Source organism: Aedes albopictus, chromosome 2 (genome assembly GCF_035046485.1).
Source record: "Aedes albopictus strain Foshan chromosome 2, AalbF5, whole genome shotgun sequence".
Taxonomy (NCBI): Eukaryota; Metazoa; Arthropoda; class Insecta; order Diptera; family Culicidae; genus Aedes; species Aedes albopictus.
In genome coordinates, this window is record NC_085137.1 from 136,263,815 (window position 1) to 136,291,136 (window position 27,322).

The 27,322-nt window shown below is 38.6% G+C and overlaps 1 protein-coding gene across 2 annotated transcripts in view; it reads left to right on the top strand.

Annotated features, from left to right (window-relative positions):
* Positions 1-27,015, top strand: part of LOC115255415 (T-box protein H15) — a 136,504-nt gene extending 109,489 nt beyond the window's left edge. The window contains exons 5-7 of one of the 2 annotated variants that reach the window (XM_062850498.1): positions 21,604-21,848; positions 25,453-25,464; positions 25,636-27,015. In XM_062850498.1, coding sequence (XP_062706482.1) covers positions 21,604-21,848; positions 25,453-25,464; positions 25,636-26,149 — 771 coding nt within the window. In that variant the 3' untranslated portion in view covers positions 26,150-27,015. The remainder of the gene's footprint in view (positions 1-21,603; positions 21,849-25,452; positions 25,465-25,635) is intronic. The other variant, XM_062850499.1, reaches the window with a different exon arrangement.
* Positions 27,016-27,322: the final 307 nt, after the last annotated feature.

Below are 27,322 nucleotides of genomic sequence, written 5' to 3' on the forward strand. Positions count from 1 at the left end.
AAATTTGGTCTGCAGTACAACGAAAAGTTACGGAGAAAGTTGTGCAGAATCTTAAGGGAGGTATCAAGAGGAAAGTCCGAGCGTTCTTCCGAAAAGCGAAGTAAATGTTCAAATTCACGTGAATTCGGCCACATGTATGTTGATTGTCATTTATAAAAAATAAACTTATGAATTTGTTCGAAAATACATATTTTCTATTGAAAAACAGGTGTCCACTTTCTTTAATGAACAGTCATTATCTCCATTAGGGTATAAGTACAAGTCATTAGGGGGATACACTTAACTGCGTAAACTGATTAAACGTCGCGATCACCAAGGCAATCTTTGATTTTTTCATTCACAAAATCGTGAAATATTTCAAATAAGCAGAAAATCATGCCTTACGCAGCAATATAATTTGTTTAGTGAGTACCCCTATTGATATCTTCAGATATCACTCCAAGGATTCCTGTTAAAATTCTTCAGAAATTCTCAAAGCGATTCCTTTAGAAAATGTTCCAGAGAATTGAATAAAAATTCTAGGAATGTCCTGGGATTTTTTTAATGGGATTTCTTCTGGAATTGCTCCATGGCTTCATTTAGAAAATCTTTTTAAAAAATCCTTTCAAAAAATATTGCGGATTCCTGTTAAAAGTTTTTTTTTTTTTTTTTTTTTTTTTTTTTTTTTTTTTCTGAATTTCAGATTTTTTTTTTTAAATAACCCTAGAATTTGATTTAGAATCTAGCTCTAGAGGATCCTCCAAAATTGTCTCCAAGAACTCCCCTAGAAAAACTTCCACGGGTTTCCTCAGGAATTTTTTCCATCTATTTTTTTTTTTTAGAGACGAACCAGCCAAGGGCTGAAAGTCTCTCTAATAAAGACAAATCAATCAATCAATCTATTTTTTTCAAAAATCCACGGTATTCTTCAGAAATGCTTTCAGCGATTCCTTCAGAAAATCAAAAGATTTCTGCAAAACTTTTTCCAGGGATTCCCAAAGAAATTTCCCTGGAGATTTCTCCAGATATTCTTTATGAGATACCTTCAAAAATTTGTCCAAGGATTCCAACAAGAAATCTTCTATGGATTGCTTTCAAAATTGTTCAGAAGTTTCCCTTCATAAATTCCCTTGGGAATTTTTCCAGAGATTTATTTAGGATTTTTTATGTAGATTCCCATGAGTTCCTTCTAAAACTCCGCCAGAGATTTCTTCAAAAAATCTTCTGGGGATTCATTTAGGAAACCCTTCTAGGGATTCCTTTACAAATTTCTACAGAGATTACTTCAGAAATAGTCTCAAAGATTCTTTGAAAATCCACCAGAGATTTGTTCAGGAGTTACTTTAAGAATTCCATTAAAGGTTTCCGCCAGAATGTGTTCAGCAACTTTTACTGGGATTCAGAAAATGCTGCAGGAATTCTTCCAGGAGTTCATACAGAGCTTCCTTCAGAATTTCCTCCAGATATTTATCCATGTATTTCCCCATAAATTCCTGTGATATTTCCTTAAAGGATAACTCTAAGAACTTTCTGTGAATTCTGTGAGGAATTTATTCAGATGTTTCCTAAAAATTTCAACTGGACTTCTTTGAGAAATATCACGATTTTTTTTCAAAGTATGTTTATAAAACCCTTATACACGTTATACGCGTTTTTTTTGCGTATTTCTATCCTCCAGATAGATAAATGTCTTAAATAAAGACATTTTCGGCCCTAGGCTGGACCATCTCTTAATTTCTCTGGAAATTTCTCCATAGATTTCTTAAGAAAATCTTCCATATACTTGTTAAGGAATTTTATTAAAGGATTTCCGTAGAAATTTTCTTGAAGAATACTTTAGAAACTTCTCTAGGAATTTCGCTCAAGGCTTTTCCGGGGAGAATTTCTCCAGGAATTCTCTGGAAAGTTTTTCAAAACCCCCTGCTGGAATTTCTTCAAAAATATCCCTAGTTTTTTGCAGATTTTCCTCAGCAGGTTCATTCAAAAGTTCTTCTTGAGATTTTTCACAGAAATTTTACAGGAGATGTTTTGAAAAATTCCGTCAGAGATTCTTTAGAAAAATCCCACCCGAATTCCGATTGGTATTGGGTTGGTATCCAACCCAAAAAATACCGAAATACGTCATTTTTTCAAGTATCTTAGAAATCAGTAAAGATATCGCAATTTTGAGCATAAATTTGGCCCAATTGGGTTCTAAAAAAAATGTTTGAGAATTAAATTTGAAACGTTTTTTGAAGGCTTACTCTAGCAAAAATTTCACTTAAACACTTTGCGCCACCCCTAAATATCAACCGAAATCGCTCATTTTTATACAGCTCACTTATTTTGACTAGTAGATCACTTTCCACTTGGGAAATCATATCCCGTAGAGATTTTTTTTAAATTAGCTCCACCCTAATCACACACCTCGTTGTTTCCACTTTTGGTGAATTGGGACAAAGTTTTTCTTGCTTCAAGTGATCTTATAATTTCTTGTAACTTTCCATATAGGACATTTACCACGAAATTCCCTTCCCGGAAAGAGTGGACATCTCGATGACAAAAGGTCGAAAGACAAAAGGTCGAAAGACAAAAGGTCGAAAGACATAAGGTCGAAGGACAAAAGGTCGAATGGACAAAAGGTCGAATGGGACAAAAGGTCGAATGGACGAAATGTCGAATGGACAAAACGTCGAAAAGGGCAAAAAGGTTATATAGACTAAAGACAAATAGGAAGACATGAAAAAGTGATCAGAATTCAACAAAAAAACAACGATTAAAAAATAAAACCAGTGATACCAAAATTATTCAACAACTTTAAGACAAGCATTATAGGAAAGTGTCTACTAAAACTTGCAATAGCTTATATGCAGCAATTTATTACCGCATTGCAATTCGAAATAGCTGCCCATAAATGATGGAAAGTAATGTTTTTCATTAAGGTTAAATATGAGAAAAAAAAATATTCCTTGAAAGAACAGCCTATGGGTTGAAGATGGGTGAATCACAGATCGGAATATTGTCACTTGAAACTCCAATCATTACAGCGATTAAATAAAGCCAAACAGTCTATAAATTAGAAAAGGACAAATCTCTGGGTATTATAGGGGTGATCCATGAAGTGCGTCACGATTATAGGGGAAGGGGAGTTTGCAAAGTGTAACAAGCAATATATTTAGTATAGGACAGGGGGAGGGAGATCGAAAGTTCTCAATTTTGAACGTAACGCCTGTATGAGAAAACAAAATGAAATTGTTTACTTATTCAGTATAATTATTAGGATCTACCTATTAATCCAAGAGAGGATGATCACTAAGCACTAGTAGTCAATGAATGTTTCTGCAGTACAGTTAAAAAAAACAGATATTGAAAAGAAAAAGGCTTAATTTATGATTGAAAAATAAGTCCCTAAGGAGTCAATAATTTCAGTAACAAAAGTTTAAAGAACAGCCTATAAATTTAAGAAGGAAAAATTCCTGAACAAAAAATTAAACTAAATTACCATTTAATAAATACTACATAAACACAACTTGTAAGAACAGCCTACAAACAAAAGAAGGGAAATTTTCCTATAGAAATATTAGTGGCTGAAATGCTGATGATTTCTATAACAGCACTACAATGTTTCTCTCAATGAGCGGCAACAAAGACTTCTCAAAAGTATTTGTTTTATTTTGTCGACCTTTTGTCCTTCGACCATTTGTCCTTTGACCTTCTGTCCCAAAACCTGGATATCTGGAGAAAAGTATTTCAGACGGCCTCGTATGTTACACTGCTTACTCCCTTCTCGAAGGTCGAGCAGGTGCTGGTGTTTATTCTCGTGAGCTAAGGCTGCATCAGTCCTATTCACTTGGTAGACACTGCACCGTTTTCAGGCCGAAATTTTTGCTTATATGTGCGGAGTGCAATCAACACTTCAGCAGCACGTAATGTGCAAAGTAATATGCTTCTGTTCAGATAGCCAGGCTGCTATTAAAGCACTTGCTTCGGCCAACTCCAGGTCGAAGATAGTTATCGCTTGTCGAACTCAAATCTAGGAACTAAATTCAGCAAACGCTGTTCACCTTGAATGGGTACCTGGCCATTCTTCCATTGCTGGAAATGAATTGGCTGATGAGTTAGCTCGCACTGGAGCATCATATGACTTCATTGGTCCTGAGCCAGCTATTCCAGTGTTGGGTAAAGCCCCCTGGGCTGCCACTCAGCACAAACAATTCTGGAATAGTTTGGAGTCATGTCGTCAAACAAAATTGTATTGTACTGATACATCTCTGTGGGTGGCGAAGTATCTAACTAATTTGTGTAAGCAGAAACCCTGCATGCTGGTCAAAGCATTGACTGGCTAAAAATCAATCAACGTGTACCTAGATGTATGTACGTATATGCCACCACTCTGGCACATATCTGTTGTAAAAATATACTTTCTAAGTAGCATTCACTTGGAAGCTTCCGCAGAAAAAAAGACTCCAACTCGTCCAGGACTACCTACCGTCGAGAATGGGGTGTGAAGTTAGAGAGTGGATTCAAGAGCGCTACCATGGCAACGTTTCACTGTCGTCCCTAAGCGAAACTTGGTAGAATGGAAGGTACACAACGGCAGTCATAAAGTTCAGCAAGTTCGCATACCTTCTCTCCGCTCCGCACACAGGCAGCCAGGCACAGGCAGACTGTCATCATGCTGCGGAAGGCATCTGTATTGGTGCAAATCTTCTGCACCTCGCCACCGGCACCGCGTCCTATTTTGCGAGACAACCACGTTTTACCACCCGCACCCCAGTCTCCCGGTGGTAGCACCGGCGGTGAAGCGCATGTCTTCACCAAGTTAGCTGCTGAGCTGACTAACAACCCCCATCTTTGGCACCGCAGTTGTTTTCAGTGTGTCTATCTGCATACACGTCTATGATGGTTTCGGAGACCTACCTACAAGCTGGTGGGTGGTAACTAAACGAGTCGACTGACGACTGTTGTTGTGTCTTTTAATTGGGTGTGGTGGGTGGTGGTTTGGCTGCAACCATCAGGCGGCTGTGGCGACATTTTACCCTGTGTCGAGAGTCGTCGGCTGGCGACGACAAAGTTTTCCACGTTCACGTCTCTGTGAGTGTGTGTGGGTGTGAAGCGTCGATTTTTAGCATACAAATGGTTCACAGCGCAGCACAATGTGAGGTGTTAGGTTGATAAATTAGGTACGAAACATCAACTTATGCACGGCGCACTACCACTACTATCTTGGAATGGTACATTGGGGCTCTATGGTGGGGGGATGGGAGTTGGTTGGCGTCTGGGAAGCTGTTGATTTGCAGTGATGAAATGGCTGTGATAGCTGATGCTTGTCAGAGACAGGGTGGAAGGATTTGATGACTGAGGTTTTGACCATCTTTATGTATGCCATGGAAAAACAGGAAAAGTGTTTGAAGCATTTTACAGTTGCCACATGGCTACCAGCTACCACAAATGAAATATTGTTAAATATAGTTAGAAAGATAGAATATTGTTTCAGGTAATCTTCAATATAACGTATCCTTGTGAAATAAAAGCATGTAACTATTGGTTGAGTAGATTTTCTTGATATCAGTCATTGTGAAGCCTCGGAAGCCTCCTGAAAAAAAACCTGAAACCCCCTTAAATACCATAAAACACCTTGAAACACCTTAAAATATTCCGCTGTAGCTCTCCAGAAAGCCTCGGATGGTCCCATTAAGATCTCTCAGAATCTTTCCTGAAGTTCAATTTCTTGCTTTGGGGCTGTCCATAAACCACGTGGTCATTGGGGGGGGGGGGGGTTCGGCCAATGACCATTTTGTATGGACAAATAAAAAAAATTGTATGGACTAATGACCACGCGGGGGGGTGGGGGGTTAGAAAAGTCCCAAAAAATGACCACGTGGTTTATGGAAGCTCACTAAATCATCTTGAAACGCCATAAAATTCTGAAACCTCCCACCGAAGCTCTCTTGAAAGTTCATGAAGCCTTCTGAAATCCCCCGGAGCCCCCAGAAGCTTCTCAAAGGGGCTACAATCCTTCAAAAACTCCTAAAGCTTGTTTGAATCTCTCAAAATCCCTCCGAAAACCTTGGGAGATCTCCTGGATGTGCCCTGAAGTGCCACCAAAGCTCCCTTGAATATCTGGACCGACCATGAAACTCCTTAAAAACTCAGCAGGCTCTTTCTTACAACATCCTGGAACGTCCCTAAAATCTCCAGGAGCTTTTCAGAAACCCCACACTCTTTATAACATCCCTGAAACCCCTTAGAATGCCCCTGAATCCTCTTGATAAGCTGTGGAATGTCCTTGTGATTCCCTGATATCCCCTGAAACCTCATGAAACACCCTGAAATCCCACGGAACGCCCATGTAACTCATCAAACGCCCATGAAATCCCCTAGATCCCTGGAACAGAGATGAGAAAACTTACTTTCAAAGAGTTTTACTGACTGTTTTTTTAGCGCAAAAGCATGAAATAAGAAAAATGTGTAATGTGTATGGAGGAATTTTACCATGTAGTTGTATCGGAAAGTTTGCCGAATTCAGTATGGGTAGCACGGCGGTTCAGATTTGAAACATGTTGACATTGCAAAGCTCCCATATGTTCATTACAATCCTTGGTGCAAAACTAGAGTCCTGTCAAATTTTCAGCCATTTCGGTGGTGATTTAATGGTGGCCCAAAAGCAGAAAAGGTTTATATGGGAATTACTATGGAGAATTTTCAAAAAAAAAAAAGGTTCTCCACGCTGTAGAGCATTTACACGTGGAGAAATTCATAGGATCAAAGTCAAATTTACTTCTTCAGATCACAGTGACGAATGTTGCTAAAGACCGCAACTCGCTTAGACTCACGACTTCACGAAACAGGAGTTATTAATCAATATTCATCCATGCATGCTTGAACGGAAGACCACACGCAGCTCGATTGACACGCTTGTTACCTTCTTGTACACCTTGCAGGACATCGTGTATGAAGATGCGCAATTTGTTCGATATCTTTTTTCCCGATCGTCGAAATAGTTTCGATCTTCGGCAATATTCTACATTGAGATCTGAAGAGTACATTTTGGATCTCATGAATACATGAGATAGATTGAGATTCAGTTTGACTAAATATCTCTTGGGCTATCTACTCCGTGCCTTAGGTGGTTAAAATGCCGGTACAGCAAATACCGGGTCGTGGGTTCGAATCCCCCAAATTGCATTTTTTCTTTCTTTTCATCTCTAAACTTGTCAATTAACAGCATTCTACATCTCCTAATTTCAAGTTTTTCAGAATGTTTCAATGAGCTTCTGTTTTAGATATATTTTAGTTGAAAATATAAAGGGTGTCTTTCACTGATTTCAGCAGTTGTGTCTTAACTCTTTATAAGGCAGTGGCAACTACGGTAACCCGGGGTAATACGCACCCCCGGGGCAAAACGCCCTCACGTTGTTTCATTATATAAGGGAAGTTCCGTCCGAAGCGAGCAAACTAGACGTTAAAATGAGCCGGACAAGCCCAAGAATGACAAAACCATTCGATTGAAAAGCGTGGAAAACGTAACACTTTTTTAAATTGTTAATTTGATTTGGTAAAATTGATATCACGCGGACCAAAAATTGGAGTCTCTAAGCCAAATAAGTAAACTAACTTTTAAAACGCAAGACACCCATAAAATCAACTTAATCTTTGTTATAGAGCCACGTTTGCTTAGAAAATATTCCCAACTTTTGTTTTTACTATTGGACACACCTTTATCATCACTCTTTATTTTTTTGAACCAACACAAACATGCATTAGTTATTTTAGAACAAAAAGTCTAGCCTAGTCTAGTCTACACATACACAGCCATTCGTTGAAAGAATCCTGGAAAATGGTAGAATCGACTACTTCTACCTAGACCTCTACCATTTTTCTTGTCATTATTAATGTTTGCAGTACATCGGAAATGCATTACAAGCATTAAAGCGGCCAGGCCTACTGTGCAGCGTTATTGTTATTACGATGAAGCTATTGGGGGGGACATCTCGTACCAACCACTCAGCTTTTTAGCAAGCAAAATACGTGAAATCGATGAGGGTGACGATGCTAAGAAGGTTAATGTCACCCCTTGGTCCTATGCTTCCTGGGATGGAACACACGTATTTACTCTGTATCCTGGCCCTTGTGCCTAGGTTTAAGCGCCTTTACTCGCTCTCTGAAATGAAACAAAATAAAGATTTCTGGTGGTGGGGGATTAGTGACTTTACGAAAAATGATTTTAAAGGTTTTTGAACGCCCTCGCAAGAGTAAAGAAAGGGATAGTAGTCTGAAACGATCTCACCGAATTGTACGCTGCAGTCTCTCAGTAATCATGAAAAATCCTATACACTCCAACATCATCCGAAAGGTTTCCTACGCGAGGTCGCATCTTTCATCATCGGCAAATACTTGCTCACGTTCCGCAACATTCCCGAAAGTCCCCCAAAAGAATGCATCTAGATTCATCGCGTTTTCTTATTCATCTTCTTTCCTTTGCAGTTCATACGATCTGTGGAAAAGGCACCACATGCAGCACTTCACTTGTTTTTTTTTCTTGCCCATTTTCGGTGGCATCCGACGGGCACTCAAAGAACTTTCATGTACATTTCACCATCTCTCAAAATGTCACTTTTCCAACCACAACGCACTCGTCACGGCCGTACTATCCACCAAAAGATTGCACAAAGTGCAACAACATACACGATACAGCCACATTCAATACAAGGTAGCACCCGAACTACAAATACAATCCAACTAATGAAGAGATGAACTTTAACAAGCGGAAAACTTTCCGGATAACGTAGGTAATACCGATCGATCCACCAGCGGAAGTATTTTTTTTTAGGAACGCGGAGAAAAACGTGACAAGCGATTGAAAGCAGGGTTATTTTAGAACAAAAAGTCTTTGACAAAACTGTCATTTTTGAGCCAGTGAAGGTATATAAGCTCGAACTTTGGTTGTGGCTAACAACTCACAAATCTATTGATGACGAATGGAAGGCCTATGTTCCTTCTATTCGTGGACAAAATTTCAGCTGGTTTGCTTTACTACTTTAGAAAACTCAGCTTTTTGAAAAATTGTACTAAAATAAATGGTCATGTACTAAAATGACAATATTTTTCAAATTAATCATCCAATCGTGTCGCAATCCAAACATGTAACTCATGAATGTTAGAGCAGTTTCCTGTCAAAAAACTAGCATGATTGATTGACGCATTCCAAAAAGCTACAGAATTTCAAACTTTCTTGCCGAAAAACTGAAATTCAGACCAATTTTTTTTCATACAAAGTCGATCGATGATTTTTTTGAAAATAAAATCGTTTTTGTTCATTACACCACATGTGATTTATATTCCAATGTAGTTTGAGTTGATTTCGTGCGTGGTTTTCTCGGCCTTTTAAAGGGTTAAATTATTTCTACATCTTAGTAAAAATGTCCATGATTTCATGCCAGAAATGACTCCAATAGTTCTTAAAAAAGATAATCATTAAATTTGGTCTGATTTTTCTAAACTGAGAGAAATTCTAATGGAATCATCACACTTCTTAAAATGTAAGAAATGACCACTCTCTGTCCTTGTTCCTCAGAAGTTGTGAAAAAGAGCCATTACCACTTATTAATGCTTGTTAAAATGACTTTACGACTCGCAAAAGTATAATGCACACATTCTACTGTGACGTTACAAGGTTTAGACACCTTTTTGGTCAGACGTTCCATTATAACTCATAAATTCGTTGTAATATCCAATGAAAACTAATCCAGCCAACACGCTATCGCATATGATATTGAATAGGATTCTAAAATGGAGGCGATATACGTACACTCTACATACGGTTAAATGGGAGCATGTAAATACGCATATGGAATCCTATTCTACATCATACTAGCTGACCCCGGCAAACTTTGTCTTGCCTACTGCGTTTTTTTAACGTTTCAAGTCTTTTGCCAAGTCCAAGTCCCCGTTCAAAATGTATGAAGAATCGATTTTCAAAAACTCTCAATTTGTCCATGATTTTTGCCTCATAAACCCAAAGACGACCCAAATCGGGCTCTCCATTCGCAAGTTATGTGCGGTCCCACGTATGCCACTACATTTTTATATAGGGTAAGAAATCAAACTTTGAACTAGTCAAATTGTAATCTTAATTTGAACCATTTCGAAATTCATTAAAACGACGTACTTTTTAGGCAAATATTGTCCCGAAAAAGATGTTAAACAGCTTTCCGTAATATAACCTGATAACATGGACTTTAAAAGCATTGAAAAAAGCGTTTTTGTCATGGAAAACAGGCAATTGAAAAATCACTGTGATTTCACCTATTTCCCCCCAGAGAAAGCCCATTTTCGGTGCACCCGTACAACTCATGCATTGCATCACACGCAATAAGTGAATACGTTAAATGAAAGCTTATTCATCGTAGAATCGACCAACCGAATAATATTCCGCATTATTTGTCATACTCATAAAATTATCAAATTTAAGTGATTCTTACTTGGAGAATGTTATCTTAAGTTGAACAATTTGTAATCTAAATTTGAACTAGTAAACGGGGGTGAGCTTCTAGTGTTGGCCTGTAGATTGCGCTAGTGGTTGCTTTGTTTACTCTTGGGGGATGAAAAATTCCAAATTTAGTTTCCAAATTCCTAAAGGATTTCGAACATTCTGAGGTGAGATTCCTCTGCCTAATGAAAAATAGGTATGCGAATTAGCAGATTCATGTGATTTTTAATTGTTTAGCATGGAATTGGCTGTTTTGTGAGTTGCTCGAGCTGCTGCCGCCAGTAGTTCAAATTAAGATTAAAATTGGTTCAAATTATGATTACGATGGTTCAAATTAAGATAAAAATCATTGTTGATGAAAAATCGAATATTTCAATGAAATTCGGTGCAAATACAACTTTTTACCATTTAACAGAAAGCTTATACCCGTGGCTTTCATGTACATACGATTTTGCCGTAGTAAATTATTTCCATGTGGGAGAAAAAATCACTTAAAATTTGCACTGCTTCACAAATCCGCAATTTGGTTCAAAGTTTGATTACCTACCCTATATAGATACTACTTCATGTTTGCTGGGAACTGACCAACAGATCATACTTTTTGGAAATTTTTCAAGGAATCCGAATATGCAAACATATTGGAGGGTTTACGGTCGAATTTACGAGTTATAGTGAAAAATATGACCGAATAGGCGTCAAAATGTTGTAACGTCACGGTAGAATGTGTCAGTACCAGTGTTGGTAGACTCACACTCAAAGCACACTCATGAGCCGCTCCTGCGTGAGCAAACTCGCGCGCGATTCTGAATCGTTTTCTCACGCGCGAGTTTTTCATGCAAAATCTCGCACTCAAGAGTCAAGCTCCAAAATCTCATTTGCTTGTAAAACGAATTCAAATCAATTTGAACGACATTCAATGTTGGTATACGCTGGATATGCTTTTGTTCTATCATGCTATCCTAAAAACTTCAATGTAAATAATAACAACACCAAGAAATAAAGCAATGAGTGAAATCACGAGTTAACTCATGCATGATTTTTTCAACGGTGAGATTGGCGAGTCAAGAATCGCGCGTGAAACAACTCAACCATGAGATTTGAGAATTTGAGTTTTTACCAACACTGGTCAGTACCAAAGCGTATAGTAGAGCATCATCTTCGTTCGGTTTGCGTCATGTTTCTCATGGTTCCACGTTTCCAGTGCTCAACTGCATGTTGTTAGGGCGATACGGGGCGTCACCAGAATCATCAATCATTGCCCTCAATAAATCTCAATATCTACTGCACAAAATGTTTTGGAAAATTTGCCGTTTGATTGCTTAAATTTTCAGATAGATCAATCCACTGAATGACATTGAATTTTATTGGTCTTTTCCAATCGGTCAGTATGTCTGAAATAGACGTAAAAACTTGAAGTATTTTTAGGTAGCGTACGTTTAATTGACAAATTGAGAGATAAATTTGTGAAAAAATTATTACTTGTTTGGTGGGATTCTCTAACGCAGTTAGTCGGTTGTGCTTGCACCAATCAGATGGCTGGTGATGAAGTATGTGTCCATTGAGCTTTAATATTAACATTCTAAAAACAATACGCTCACACTTATTGTTCGTAGGCCGCGAGAGTGTAGGAGACTGCCATCTAAGAGCCGAAGGAGAGATAAAATTGTGAAAGACGGACCCGGTTGGTGCTTCGAACCTAGTTTGGCTTTCTATTCCGTAGTATCGTAGCTTGTTCTGTGGCTTAGTTGGTTAAAGCGCCGAAGTAGCGAAACTGAGTCGTGGGTTCGAATCCCACCAAAACAAGTGGTATTTTTTCACAAATGTTTCTCTCAATTTGTCAATTAAACGTACTTTGCCTAAAAATACTTCAAGTGTTTACGTCCATTCCACTGGAAGTTGAGATTTGCTCCACCGAACTTTAGCGACGACATCACCTGAATAAAGTCACTGATTGCTGCCTGGTTCCTTGCTGAATATTTTTTTTCGCTTATCTTTCTCACAACGTTTGCACTATGTCACTATTCCACTGAAGTCGGTCGTGATGGTACATACTGTTCAGCAACCCTATCGGCTGACAAGTGTTGATTATAGCAATGAGGAAGCAATATTTGTTTCAGTGAGTGAGACACGAAGAAATATTAAGAAAAGAATTATTGTCTAAATATACGAGCCACTAATGATCGCTAAATTTTACTCAATTCTATAAGTCAATTACCTCAACTCGTTTTACGATATCCATCAAGACAAACAATACACTGTATAAATAAGCATCCAGTCACTTTCAAACTGTCCGCGTTCGAAATTTCCATAATTTCCCAATAATCGTAACTTGAACAGTTCACACAGAAAACCGACCGCCATCCGAATACTCTGCATAGTCTCCATTCCATCAATCATAAGCCTGGGTCAGCTCGACGGGAGACCAAACAACACAACGCGAACACTCTGAAACGGCCACACAACAACAATCGATGATATCCTTCTTACTAGCCAGGCCAAACAAAGCAACAAAACGAGCCAACAACGCCTACAGCTTAATTAAATCATCGCATGCAGAGCTCGTCCGCGATAGACGCGATAGCTGCCTTCTTCTTGCGATGGGCCACGCCATAACCGCCGCCATAACATTGACGCTTTATGCGAGCCTTTTCCGTTTGACACCTACTCTTCTGTACATTGCCGTGTCGCACCTTATCGTCTGTGCTTCAAATAGGGAACTTATGGGTCCTTCGAGTGAGTGGACAAATATTTGCATGCTCCAATTGCTGCGTGCACAGTGTTCACAACGAAATACCACCCGCTCTTGCCCGCCAATGATGTGTAATCCTAACTTTATGTTTATTTCACCAACCTAACACATTCGCACCTTTGGGTTTGGAGAAAAAGAAATTGCTGACTCCTCGATTTGGAGGTCCGCCGGGATCTTGAGGCAAGTTTTGGCTCGGTGATTCGGTACCGTGAAGCGGAGAAATGTTGATCCTTTTTCAAGTGCATCTCTGCATATCAGAGTGCCGTTGAGCTAGGAGAGCAAACGACATCAACCAGTACGAAATTATTAAGGTGCTTCGTGGTAGTGGGCTGCCTCATCAACCAACGAGTTGATGCACGATCAATCGTACCAATTAGGATCCCGCCAATTACGATGAGGAACAGTAGCGGCAATAGTATACATCCTTGCCTCACTCCTATAACGACCCGAATAGGATCGGACACGGTACCGTTGTGCAGTACTCAGCACAAAAATGCCTCGTGCTGTGCTTCAATGAGGCCGATCATCTCTAGACCTCTAAATTCTTTTGTTTTTTTTTTTATCTGAACAGGTTTGATTTCTTGGTAAAAAAAAGTCCTTAAACCGAAGTCTATATTTTCTATTGAACATACAAACAAATTCCTAATAATCCGGATCAACTTACCCCCACTTCGCGGTCCCAAATGGAAGCCCATTCACTCCTAACCTGTATTAATATTTATGTTACGACCGTCGGTCCACACTGGTAAGCTTCTCAACGCAAAAGCAGGCAGAAAGGTGGCACTGAGAAAACGGCCCTAACGGGGGTGATTGGGTTTCCATTAAAAGATTAAGTGTACGGGAATGGGACGGACAGGAATACGGGTCGCTATCCCTTCATGCTTTCATGCATGCGCGGCTTTGGGGGCGGCGTTTTGTGTGTTGTGTCAGGTACACCAATTTGACACCTTAACACGTCGGCTGATACGCGTTAATGCTGATGGAAGGATAATCCTAGGATGTGTGAAGATGGAAATGGTAGCAGATGTGCTACTTTGTATGGTGAAGTGATATTTGGATAAAACAGAGTGTAGTTACATTGGTAATGCCCTCTTTGCAATTCCATTGTATCAACAGTTTATTCAAAAACTGTTACAGTTTCTTTACCTGGAATTCTTTCAGCAATTCCTCCAAAGAGGACTTCTGGAACTTGTTTTCAGCTATTTGACCATAGATTGCTTCATGCATTACAAAAAGGAAGTCTTTTAATAATTTCGTTGTTCATAATTCATAAAGTAAATCCTTTAAAAATTCCTCCGAGAAATCCTTCTGAAATTCCTCCAGGGATTCAACGGAAACACCTCAAGACATTCCTACAGAAATCCATCCAATGATTCCTTCAGATATGTTTCTAAGAACTCTATCGGAAATTTCTCCAGAATTTTTGTCAGAAATTACTCCAGGAATACCTCCAAAAATTCCTTCAGGAATTCCTCCAGAAATTCAATCCGTAATTCCTCCAGGAATTTCTTGAAAGTTTTTTTCGAATTCCTTGAAAAAACCTTTTCTAGAAATTCCTACAGGAATCAGACATTCTTACCAAAATTCCTCCGGGTATTCCATCAGAAATTATTTTAGGAATACTTCCAAAAATTCCTTCGGAATTTTCTCCAACGGCTCCTTCGGGAAAAACTGAAGGAATTGTTTCAGAAATACCTCAAGGAATTCCTTCAGGAATATGTACCAAATTGTTTTTTTTTTTCAAGAGTTCCTCCAGGAATTCAGTCAAAAATTTCTCCAGGAATGCAGCCGAAAATTCCTCCAGAAATTTCTTCAAAAAGTCTTTTGAAATTACTTCAAGAGTTCTTTCAGAAATTCCTTCAGAATTTCCTCGGGAATTCTCTAAGAATTACCTTCAGAATTTCCCTCGGGAATTCTCTCAGAAATTCCTTCCGAAAATAACTTCAGAAATTCTTCCAGGAATATCTTCAGAAGCACTCCAGATATTCATTCAAAAATTCCGCCAGGAATTTCTTTAGAAACTCCTCCAGGAATTCATTCAGAAATTCCTCCAGGAATTCGTTCAAAAATTCCTCCAGGACTTCCTTCAGAAATTCCACCAGGAATTCCACCAGAAATTCCTCCAGAAATTCCTCCAGGAGCTCCATCATAAATTCCATCAGCAATTCCATCAAAAATTTCTCCAGAAATTCCTCCAGATATTCTTCCAGGAATTCCTTCAAAAATTCCACCGGGAACTCTGCAAAAAATCCTCCAGAAATTCAGCAATTATTTTAGGGTTTCTCTCAGGAATTTCCTTTGAAATTTCTACAGATATTTCTTCGGAAATTTTTCTGGAAACACTTTTAGAAATTCTCCTGGAATTCCATTAAAAACATCTCAGGAATTCCTTCAGAAAATCCTTCAGAAACACTTTCGAAATTTCCTCCATGATTTTTTCAGAAATTTCTCCCGGTATTCCTTCAGAAATTCTTTAAGGAGCTCCATTCTGATATCCCGCTAGGATTTCCTTCAGAAATTCCTTCTTCAATTTATTCAGAAATTCCTTTAAAAATCCTTTTAAAATTCCTCTAGGAATTCTAAAAAATACTACAGGAATTTGCCCAGATATTCCTCCAGAAATTCCTTAAGAAATTCCCTCTGCTTCCAGGAACTTCTTTAGAGTTTATTTCGGGAATTCTTTCAAAGAATTCTCCAGGAACTATACCAGAAATTCCTCAAGGAATTACTTTAGAAATTCTTTAAGAATTTCCTTAAAAAATCCGTCAAAAATTCTTCCAGGAGTTCCTTTAGGAATTCCTTCAGGAACTCCTTCCGAAAATCGACCAGGAATTTCTTCAGTAATTCGTCCAGAAATTCTTTTGAAATTTCCTTCACCCATTTCTTTCCCAGTAATATCTTCAGAAATTTCTCTAGGAATTCCTTGAAGAATATGTCCAGGAATTTCTCTAGGAATACCTCCTGAAATTCCTTCTGAAATACCTCCAGGAATTCTTTCAGGATTACCTCCAGAAATTACTTCAGAAATACCTCCAAGAATTTCTGAAGGAATACTTCTAGTAAATTCTTCTGGAATTTCTAGCGTAATTCCTTCAAAAGTTCTTCCAGGAAAACCTTCAGAAATTCCTCAAGGTATTCATCAAAAAATCTTCCAAAATATTACTGGGAAAATTCCCAAAGAAATGGGTGGAGGAAATTTCAAAAGAATTTCTGGGCGAATTACTGAAGAAATTCCTGGTCGATTTTCGGAAGGAGTTCTTGAAGGAATTACTAAAGGAACTCCTGGAAGAGTTTTTGACGGATTTTCTGAAGGAAATTCGTAAAGAATTTCTAAAGTAATTCCTTAAGGAATTTCTGATATAGTTCCTGGAGATTTTTTTGAAAGAATTCCCGGAATCAATTCTAAAGAAGTTCCTGGAAGCATTTACAGGGGGACTCTTCCGGATCGTCAAAGTTTGCCTTCAAAATTTCACAAATTACTTCAAGAAATTCATAATACATTCCTCCAAGAATTTTATCAAAAGCTCTTCCAAGATTTTCTCCCACAGATTCTCAAGGTAAATGCTCAAAGAATATCTCCAGGTACTTGTTAAGAATATCCGCCGGAAAAAAATCTTGCGGTATACATTCTGAAATATTTCTGCAAAAATTTCCTCGGATATTTATTCTATATTTTGTTTCAAAAATTCCTCCTAGTATAGCTTTGAAATATTGTTAATTAATTACTCGTGGAACTCTTTCGGAAATTTCTACAAGATTTTTTTCAGAAATTTCCTCAGATATTCCTTCTTAATTCAACTAGGAATTTCAAAAATTATCTTAATTCTTTATAAATAAATTCTGGAAATCCGTCAGAATTTTTGTTAGAAAGTTCTTCATGATTTTCTCTTGATTTTTATTTTCGAAATTTCTTCAGAAAGTCTTTATGAACTTATTACTAAGTTTCAAAGATTTTCTTTAATTTATTAACGATGTCCAGAGAAATTCCTTTTTTGTAAATTTCTAAGAAATTACTGCGCTAATCTTTTTAGAAAACTCTTAGGAATTTCTTCATAACTTTGGCTAACAATACATGCGAAAATCTACCAGGAAATCTTTTAAAACATAATCCAGAAGCTCCACTAAAAATACCGCCGTTACTACCTTGATGAACTCATTTTTCTAGATTTTTTTGGCCAAGAATTTCTCTAATAAAGTTTACATGCATTTTTAAGTGATCTCTCCAGGGATCCATTCCGAAAATTTGTTTATAAACGGCCAACAAGCTCCTTCAGGAATCGCTTAAACATATTTTCTTCAAATTCTACCTTTTTTCCGCTAAGGTATTTTTTTAGAAATTCCCTTAGTAATTCCTTCGGTGATTAAAATTTAGGAAATTCCTCAAAAATACTTCCAGCATCATCATCAAAACTACCTGAATTTCCTCAGAATGTTTTTCGTCAATTTCTTTAAAAATATAGTCTTCAAATTTTTTTCAAAATAATTTCAGCTGTTCCTTCAGAAACTTATGTAGTTTTTTTTAGAATTTTATTCCAAAATTTTTTTGTTAGATTTTTTTAATTAAACTTAACGTTATTTAAATGTTTTTCATAACTTAATGTAGGCGTTCTATCAGGCAGTGTTTAAACGATTTCTCCAGAAAACTTTAAATGCGAAGTATTCCAAAAATGTGTTCCCAAGTTTTTTTTTTTTGAGAATTCATTCAAAATATGTGCCAGAAGTTCGTTCAGATTTTTTTTTAAATTAATTTGGAAATCACTCCACTTATTTCTCCCAAGTTTCATTCGGAAATACCTATGAATACTAATCCAGAAATTTTCTCTATGGCAATCCCTACAGAGTTTCAAGATTCCTGGCAGAAACTTCTCCGAAATTTCATTAATTTTTTCCTGGAATTTGTTCAGAAAGTTTTCCAGGAAATTCTTCAAACATTCCACCTGTTTTGTAAAGATATTTGCCACTAGTTCCTCCAGGCATTTTTTAAGAACTTTCCCGACACACTATAGAAAATCCGCTCGAAATTCCTTCAGAAATTATTTCAGGAAATCCTTCCAAAAACAATACACAGAAAAATGCAATGGCATTCGTGGGATCAAGCATGGCTTGCGAACAAAACGTCCGATTGGGGTCGTTTTTGTATTGTTCTGTTAAGTCCCACCCAAAGAAGTTTTATGAAGCAAAAAAACATAAAGAAATTTGAAAATATTAAAAATTGTTCTTTTTTATTCATTTCGAACAAGGAATTGGACTAGAAATATCAACAATTGCAGTATTTAAGAACACCGAAATTTAACGTTTTCAATCTTTCGGAAAGACTTTCTTAAATTCTTCCAAGCATGAGTTTAAAAAAAAAGCATCTAAAAAAAAAATCGGAAAATTTTCCAGATAATGCTCCAGAAGCATATTCAACAAGTCTTCAGGAAATCATTAGATTCCAACAACTTTATCAGATCTATTATCGATTTTTCGAGCACACTAAACAGAATAGCCTCTTCGAATGAGTGTAATCAGTTTTGTAACCCTATCATAGTGTGGAATTAAAAGGTACAAAAATGAATACACTCATTCTAATTTTATCAGAGATATAATATGAAAATCATTCTGAAACCCCAGCAAAAACTCGTTTAAAAGTTCCAGTATTTTGCTATCGTTGTAGTTTTGCATCACTTTTTAAAAAAAATCCTCCATGAATTCTTGCGCAGACTTTTCCAAAATTTCTTTTTTTTTAAAGATTTGTTGAAAGTCTTCAAGAATTCACTTATAAGTTGTTCAGACATTTCTTATTCGTTCAGAAATTTATTTGATGAATTTGTTTTGGAAATTGTCAACAAATTTCTTCAGGGTTTTCCTCAATATTAATGTAGTAATTCCTGCAAAAAAGTCTTGGACTTCGATTGGAAATCACCTTGAAATTGTGCTAGGAATTTCAGGATTTTTTCAGATAAGTTTTCCCACTACGTTATCCATGAACTTCTCCAAAAATTCCTTTAAAAATTCCGTCACAATTGTCTCAAAAACTTTCTCCTGTTTTTTCACAATTAATTCATAAAAAAAATAATTTGTTCATTTATGTTGTTTTATGTTTGAACGATCTGCAATTTCTTTGGAAATTCCTCCTCGATTTTTTTTAGAAATCTATCCAGGGATCCCTCTAGAAGATTTTTTTATAAATTCCAAGGAGTTCAGGAAATGTCTTCAAAAAAATGCACAGTTGGTTTATAATACTTTTCTAAGAGTTTTGCCGCAATTTTCGCCTCATTTTTTTCAGGATTAGGGGCTGTCCATAAACCACGTGGTCATTTTTTTGGTTTTTATTTGTCCATACAAAATGGTCATTGGCCGAACCCCCCCTCATGACCACGTGGTTTATGGACAGCCCCTTATGGGTTAAGCTTAATGCATTTTTTTATTTTTTGGGGTTTGTGTTATAAAATTTAATAACGGGACATTTTTTTCCAAATTGGCTTCCATACACATAGAATTTTGTGACATATTTTTTAGTGGAAAACATTTTTCAGTTTTACAAAAATCTTTTTGACCGTGGCGTGAATTTCGATTGGAAATATATTGATTATTTTTACTGGCTTTCTCAGTCTGAAAAAACTCTAAACAACATGTTTTGTATTGGCCGACGGTTTGGCCTTGTGTTGTGAAAAAGACCAAATACACAAGATGAAAACTACGGGCAAAAAAAACAAGTCGTTTTGAATTTCCCCAGACTTAAAAAGCCAGTAAAAAAAAAATCAAAATTTTGAGAACAAATGTTTTTTTTTTTGATAATTGATGATCATTTTCAATCGCGAAAAAATAAGGCCATGTCTTGGTCCGTCCTCTTAATGTGAAGAGGCAAACCAGACAATGGCTGAAAGTCTCTATAATAAAGACAAATCAATCAATAAACTCTTAATGTGCATGGAAACTGATTTTCAAAATATTGTTCCGTTATTTTATAAAAAAATCAGAATCGAAAAATTAGGGAATGCTTCCAGTTTTGCCTTGATGTAGTCTCACTAAAATTATCCCAAGAACACCTTTTATAAAACTGAATAATTTAATTTACGAAGGGATTTCTTCTTTTTTTTTTTGAAAACTCTGATATATATATATATATATATATATATTTATATATATATATATATATATATATATATATATATATATATATATATATATATATATATATATATATATATATATATATATATATATATATATATATATATATATATATATATATATATATATATATATATATATATATATATATATATATATATATATATATATATATATATATATATATATATATATTTTCACGTATTTTAAAACAATGTTTACGTGGTCTTAACATAATCTTTCATATTTTTCTTTATTAATCCTTCAGAAGTTTCTCTGAAATTATTCCATGAATTGTTTTGAAAACTCCTCTGGAATTCTTAGATTTTTTTAGCTTTCAAGAGTTTTACCAAAATTTCCTCCAGGTTACAGATATTTTCCAAAAAATCTTAGGGAAAATAATTCAAAAGTCTATAAATGAACTTTGTTGTGTAATGCTTTATCGTACTTTGAGAAATATCTTCAAGAATTGCTTAGACAATTTTAAGAACTTTTTTTTTAAAATTCATCGCAAATATTATTAGTTTATTTCGGTTACTAAGTATTGCAAATTCATCTCCTACTACCGCAAAGATTGAATAATTAAGCCACAACAGATTATACAGTTGTAGTGATAGTGCAGCCATGAGATTCTTCGACTGTCCCGTGTCATCCGTATTAGCATAGCTTTTTGGATCAAATCCAACGACAAAGAAGAAACCCAATCAATCCTATCGATAATGAAGTGCAAAGTTATGAACCCGGTCGCGCCGTAGCCCAGGCAATTATTTCAAGTTTATGCAATTAAACACATCTTGCCAGCCAAACGTCCAAGGGGATGTGTAATTAATCTTGTCGCGGACATCATCAGCCGTCGGGCGGCTTGCCTTTCCATGGCTTGATGCCATTTACCTATTTGTTGTTTCTGGCGTCTTTATCAGGCGCGTTTCGTCTCGCCGCACGCAGCCTCTGAGTTACATACTAACTAACCCTTGCTCCCGAGAGGCGGCCTTCGGCGTCTTTGAACTAATGAATTCAGTTGTCTATTGGTGGGGTCGTAACTCTTCCGCGACGGGTAGGTTGTCGATGACGTGGCGACAGACGGCGCGTGATTTGGGGAAATTGATTGCTCTGGTGGAGAATATTGATCTGAATAGTTTGATGAGCTTGAAGAAGAGGTCACTTGCTTACCGAAAATACCAAATCCTCTTACATGATAATTATGTATACAGTTCTCACTAATTTACGAAAAGAATCGAATCCGTGACGACCCTAACCCCCTCTCTGTTTTCTCCATCTTTCTCCGTAGATCGTCCTAAACTCGATGCACCGGTACCAGCCGCGGATCCACCTGGTCCGCCTGGGTCCCGGCCAGCAGATGCCCGCCAGCCCGAAAGACCTGCAGGACGTGGACCACAAGTCGTACGTCTTCCCGGAGACGGTCTTCACGGCCGTCACCGCCTATCAGAACCAGCTCATCACCAAGCTCAAGATCGATTCCAATCCGTTCGCCAAAGGATTCCGGGACTCGTCGCGGCTGACGGATTTCGACAGGTAAGTTTGGTTGTTTGGTGGTGTGAACCTGCAGTCTGCATGCACTGAACCCTAGCTCATCGCTGCAGCAACCGATTCGTCCCAAAACCCAAATCCTCTTCGAGCATTCGAAAAACAAAAACACATGATTTATGATATGTTGAGATGTTAACTTAATTACATTAAACTAGCAATTTATAATGTGTTTTCTCGGATTTTCGAAGAACAAAGCCAAAAGTGCCGACGCGACGGCGATTGTATTCATCGCGGTCGCTGTCCAAGCGACGACGCGTGGATTCGGGGTATGCGATATAATGAGGAATTTTATTGATATTGCTTCGAAGCGGTATTTTTGGGAATTCCTCAAGGATTTCTTTGGAGAATTCTTCTGAGAATTCCATCAAAAACTTCCCTGGTAATTTTTCCATATTAATTGGTCTGGGGAATCCTCTCAAAATTCCTTCTGTAATTTCTTCTGGGAATTCTTTCAGAATTTATCTGGGAATACTTTTGAAAATTCCTCTAAGAAATTCTTCGGGAACTCCTCAAAGAACTCATTCGGGAATTTCTCTGGGAATTCCTCTATAAACTCCTCTGGGATTTTTCCGGGAATTTCTCTGGAAATTTCCCCGGAAATCCCGGAGGTTTTCCTGGACTAATGCCCAGGAGATTTCTTGGAGGAATTTCCAGAGGAATGGCCGGAAGAATTGCCAGAGGAATTCCCAGGAATTTCTGGATGAATTCCCATGGAAATTTCTGAAGGAATTCCATAAAAAATTGCCGGAGAATATCTAGAGGATTTTCCTAAGGAATTTTCCGAAGAACCCTTGGAAAAATTCCGAGAGGATTCTTTAAGAATTTCCAACAGGCATTCGTGAAAAAATTCCATGAGAAATTCCCAAAGAATTTGGAAAAAGTTCATGGAAGTGGAGAAGTTCCTGAAGAAATTTCTGGAGAAATTCCTGGAGAAATTCCTTGATAAACTCCTTTAATAATTACCAGAGCAATTTCTGGAAAAATTACCAGTAGAATTCCTAGAAGCATTACCAGAGAAATTCCTGGAGGAATTACCAGAGGAATTTCTGGAGGAATTACGAGAGGAATTTTTGTAGGAATTTCCAGCAGAATTCCTGGAGGAATTTTCAGAGGAAGTTCTGAAGGACTTCCCAGAGGAGTTTCTGGAGAAATTCCCAGGAAAATTCCGGCAGGAATTTCTAGAGGAATTCCTGGAAGAATTCTTGGAGGAATTCCTGGAAGAATTCCAAAAATATTCTTGGACGAATTGCTGGAGGATTTCCTGGAAGAATTCCCAGAGGAATGCCTGGAAGATTTCCCAGAGGAATTCTTGGAGTTATTCCCAGAGGAGTTCTTGGAGTAATTCGTGGTGGAATTCCTGGAGAATTCTTGGAGGAATTTTTAGAAGAATTTTAGAAGGAAATCCCTGCTTAATTTCATAAACAAATGCTGGACGAATTGCCGAAGGAAATTCTGGACATATTCCCAGAGGAATTTTCATAGGAATTCCTTGGAAAATTGCCGGAAAATTTCCCAAAGAAACTCCAGAAGAATTCCAAGAGGAATTCCCAGAGAAATTCCCAACGGAATTCCTGGAGGAATTTTCAGACGAATTCCCAGAAGAGTTTGTGGAGGAATTCCGACAGTAATTCTTGCAGATATTTTGAGGAATTCCTAAAGAAATTCCTGGAAAACATCCTGGAGAAATACCCAAAAAAACTCCTGGAGAAATTCTCAGAGGAATTCCCAGAAACATTCCTGGAGGAGTTCCCAGAGGAATTCCTGAAGGAATTCCCAGAGAAATTTCTTGAGAAATTCCCAGAGGAATTCCAGAAGGAATTCCCAGAGGAATTTCTGGAAGAATTCCCAGAGGAATTTCTGGAGGAATTCCCAGAGGAATTTCTGGAAGAATTCCCAGAGGAATTCCTGGAAGAATTCCCAGAGGAATTCCCGGAAAAACTCCCAGAGGAATTCCTGAAAGAATTTCCAGAGGAATTCCCGGAATAATTCTTGGAGGAATTCCCAGAGGAATTCCTTTTTCATTTTTTTTTATTTTATTTTATTTTATTTTTATTTTTTTTTTTATCTGTATTAACGAGATTTTTAGCCCTAGGCTAGTTCATCTCGGGACCCACGCTTTACTTCCCTTCCGAAGGAAGAACTCACATTTTGCGAGTTTGTCGGGAGTGGGATTCGATCCCAGGTCCTCGGCGTGATAGTCAAGTGTTCTAACCATCACACCAGGTCCGCTCCGGAGGAATTCTTGGAGGAGTTCTTGGAGGAATTTCCAGAGGACTTTGTGGAGGAATTCCCAGAGGAATTTCTGGAGGAATTCCCAGAAGAATTCCTGGAGGAATTCCCAGACGAATTCCTGGAGGAATTCCCAGAGGAATTCTTGGAGGAGTTCTTGGAGGAATTTCCAGATGAGTTTCTGGAGGAATTCGCAGAGGAATTTCTGGAGGAATTCCCAGAGGAATTCTTGGAGGAATTCCCAGAGGAATTCTTGGAGGAATTCCCAGAGGAATTCCTGGAGGAATTCCCAGAGGAGTTCTTGGAAAAGTTCTTGGAGGAATTTCCAGAGGAATTTCTGGAGGAATTCCCAGAGGAATTTCTGGAGGAATTCCCAGAGGAATTCCTGGAAGAATTCCCAGAGGAATTCCTTGAAGAATTCGCAGAGGAATCCCCAGAGGAATACCTGGAGGAATTCCCAGAGGAATTCTTGGAGGAATTCCCAGAGGAATTTATGGAGGAATTCCCAGAGGAATTCCTGGAAGAATTCCCAGAGGAATTCCTTGAAGAATTCGCAGAGGAATCCCCAGAGGAATTCACAGAGAAATTCCTGGAGGAATTCCCAGAGGAATTCTTGGAGGAATTCCCAGAGGAATTCCTGGAGGAATTCCCAGAGGAACTTCTCGAGGAATTCCCAGAGGAATTCCTGGAGGAATTCCCAGAGGAGTTCCATCAGGAATTCCACCAGTTTTTTCTCAGGGAAGTCCTCCGGGAATTTTTCTGGGAATTCCTTTGGGATTTATTCTGAGAATTTCTTTGGGAATTCTTCGAAAATTCCTCAGGGAATTCCTCTGATCAACTCTGACCAATTATCGCATACCCCTAGCGGCGGACCAGTTTGCTGCGCCTTTCATCGAAGAGTTAATTTGGTTCGCGTTCGGTGGCGGCGTGGCAGCAGTTTTGAGGGACCCACAAGTCCCAGCGCTGTATTCAAACCCAGATATCCCAACGCAGCGCAGCGCAATGATGAGCGAAAATGATGATCATATGATGGTGATGGTGATGGCGATGCCGAAAGGCGTCTCGCAGGATCCACGCCCCAAATCACGCTGCTCTTGGCTCGCCGCCGCCACTGCTCTGGATTGTGCCGGCTTCTAATTAACGGGTGTTGACTCGGTGATTAATGGTTCGCCCCTTTGATTTGGCTCCGGATTCCTTTGGCGGGTTTTCTGAAGTTCGATCGATTTTCGATCATCATCGTTTTGTTTTTTTTTTTGGGATTCGGTGTGATAAGAGACGAAATGGTTGCTGCAGTTCATTTATGATTAGCATTTTGAGTATGACGAGGCACTTATGCATTGTTTTATTTTTGTCTTTTCAGCTTTCCCAGCATGTAAGTATAACATCTATTATATAAGATTTGGCAATAATTGAAAATTAAAAACCGCTCATTGTATTCCTCAGTCAAATGTGTAGCTATTAGCCAGATCATTATGAGAGTGCCAAAGTTCGCTAAATACCACGAACTTGACTCAATTTTTTTTCGTTCATTTCCTCTTTCCAGAGACCCCATGGAAGCTCTCCTTCTCGAGCAGCACTTGAGGGCACCCCTCCGGCTGTTCCCCGACCCCCTACTTGCCCAGTTCGCCGCCGCCCCTGGTCAGGAAATGGACGGCGCCCACGCCGCCCTCCTGGAAAAGGCTCGCCAACAGCTTCAGATGTGGGGTCGCTCCCCGTACAACGATCTCCTTCTACCGCAGATGTACCAACGACCTCCGCAGATGAACCTCGGCACCTTCTGGCAGGGTCAACCTTGGCCCCAGCAGCTCCCTCCCGCTGCATTCCTACAGAGTGCAGCAGCAGCTGCCGCTGCATCCGTATCGTCTGCGTCCACTCCGCCACCTTCCCTGCCGCAATCCACGGTTTCGACGCCGTCCTCCAGCTCCGGATCTCCATCGCCGTCGGAAATGCGCGCCAAGCATTTCGGTCAGCGGTTCAGCCCCTACCAGATACCGCCACAGCACGGATCGGGTCAATCGCAACCGCACCCCGCTTCACCGCGAACTTCACCGCACTAAAGAGGGGGGCGTTTTGTTAGCAATTTCACACCTTTCAGCTCACATCCTGTGTACATAAGATCAAGTCCTGTCGATCGCTGTTATTTATTTAGTCTATTTTTTTATTCTGTGTTGACACAAATCTCTGCCACCGCCGTGCTATTTATGGTGTAATCAAGTTGTTATTCGATTTATTGGAAATGTAATTTATTTTTAGTTCATTTCATACCTACCTACTATATAGGCAACTGATTGATGGTACTATTAACTATAGCAATTAACGTGATTGGAAATCTCACATAAGTTGTGAAGCTAAATAAGCACATACACGATACTGATCGAATTTTCTTGTACATAGATGAACGGGAAATAAATCATACTATGAGTTCAATAACACTTTTTATGATATTTAATTGATAAAAAAAGAAATTCGCGAAGCGGTATAAGACTTGAGGCTGAATGAGGTAAGTCGCTTCAGTGGGTTTTGCAAGTGGTAACCCCCATGAAGCACCATGGAATGCCATGAAATACCCCTGGAACGTTTATGTAATCCCTTGAAGCCCTTTTGAATGCCCATTTTGCCCCCTTGAACCCCAGGAACGCCTCTCAAATCCCCTGGAACGTCTTTTAAAACCCTGATATCTGGTGGAATGCCCTTAAAACCCTCTGCATTGCCCCTGAAACCGTATAAAACCCCCTTGAAAATCCCTGGAATGCTCTTAAAGTCCTTTGAAAACCTAGAAAACGCGTATTAAACCCCATTCTGCCCCCTGGAACGCCCCTGATACTCCTTGAAACGCTCCTGAAACCCTTTGAAACCCCCTGGAATATACATTATTCCCCCTGGAACCCCAAGGAGAACCCCTAAAACCCCCGGAACACCACTGAAACGACCCTAAAACCCCTTGAAAACTATTGGAACACTCCTGAAACTCTTTGAAACTCCATGGAACGCTTATCAAACCCCACAAATCGCCTATCAAATTCCCAGAAAAGTCTCTGAAAACCCTATGGAACCCCTTTAAAACTTCTGGAATGCTCCTTAAATCTTATTAAACCCCCTAAAACACCCCATGGAACGCCCCTGATACTCTTCGGAACTCTTTGGAACATACCTGAAACTCCTTGAAATCCCCCGGGAAAATCATCATATCCCCTGAAACACCATAAAACGTCCCTGAAACCTCTGAAACA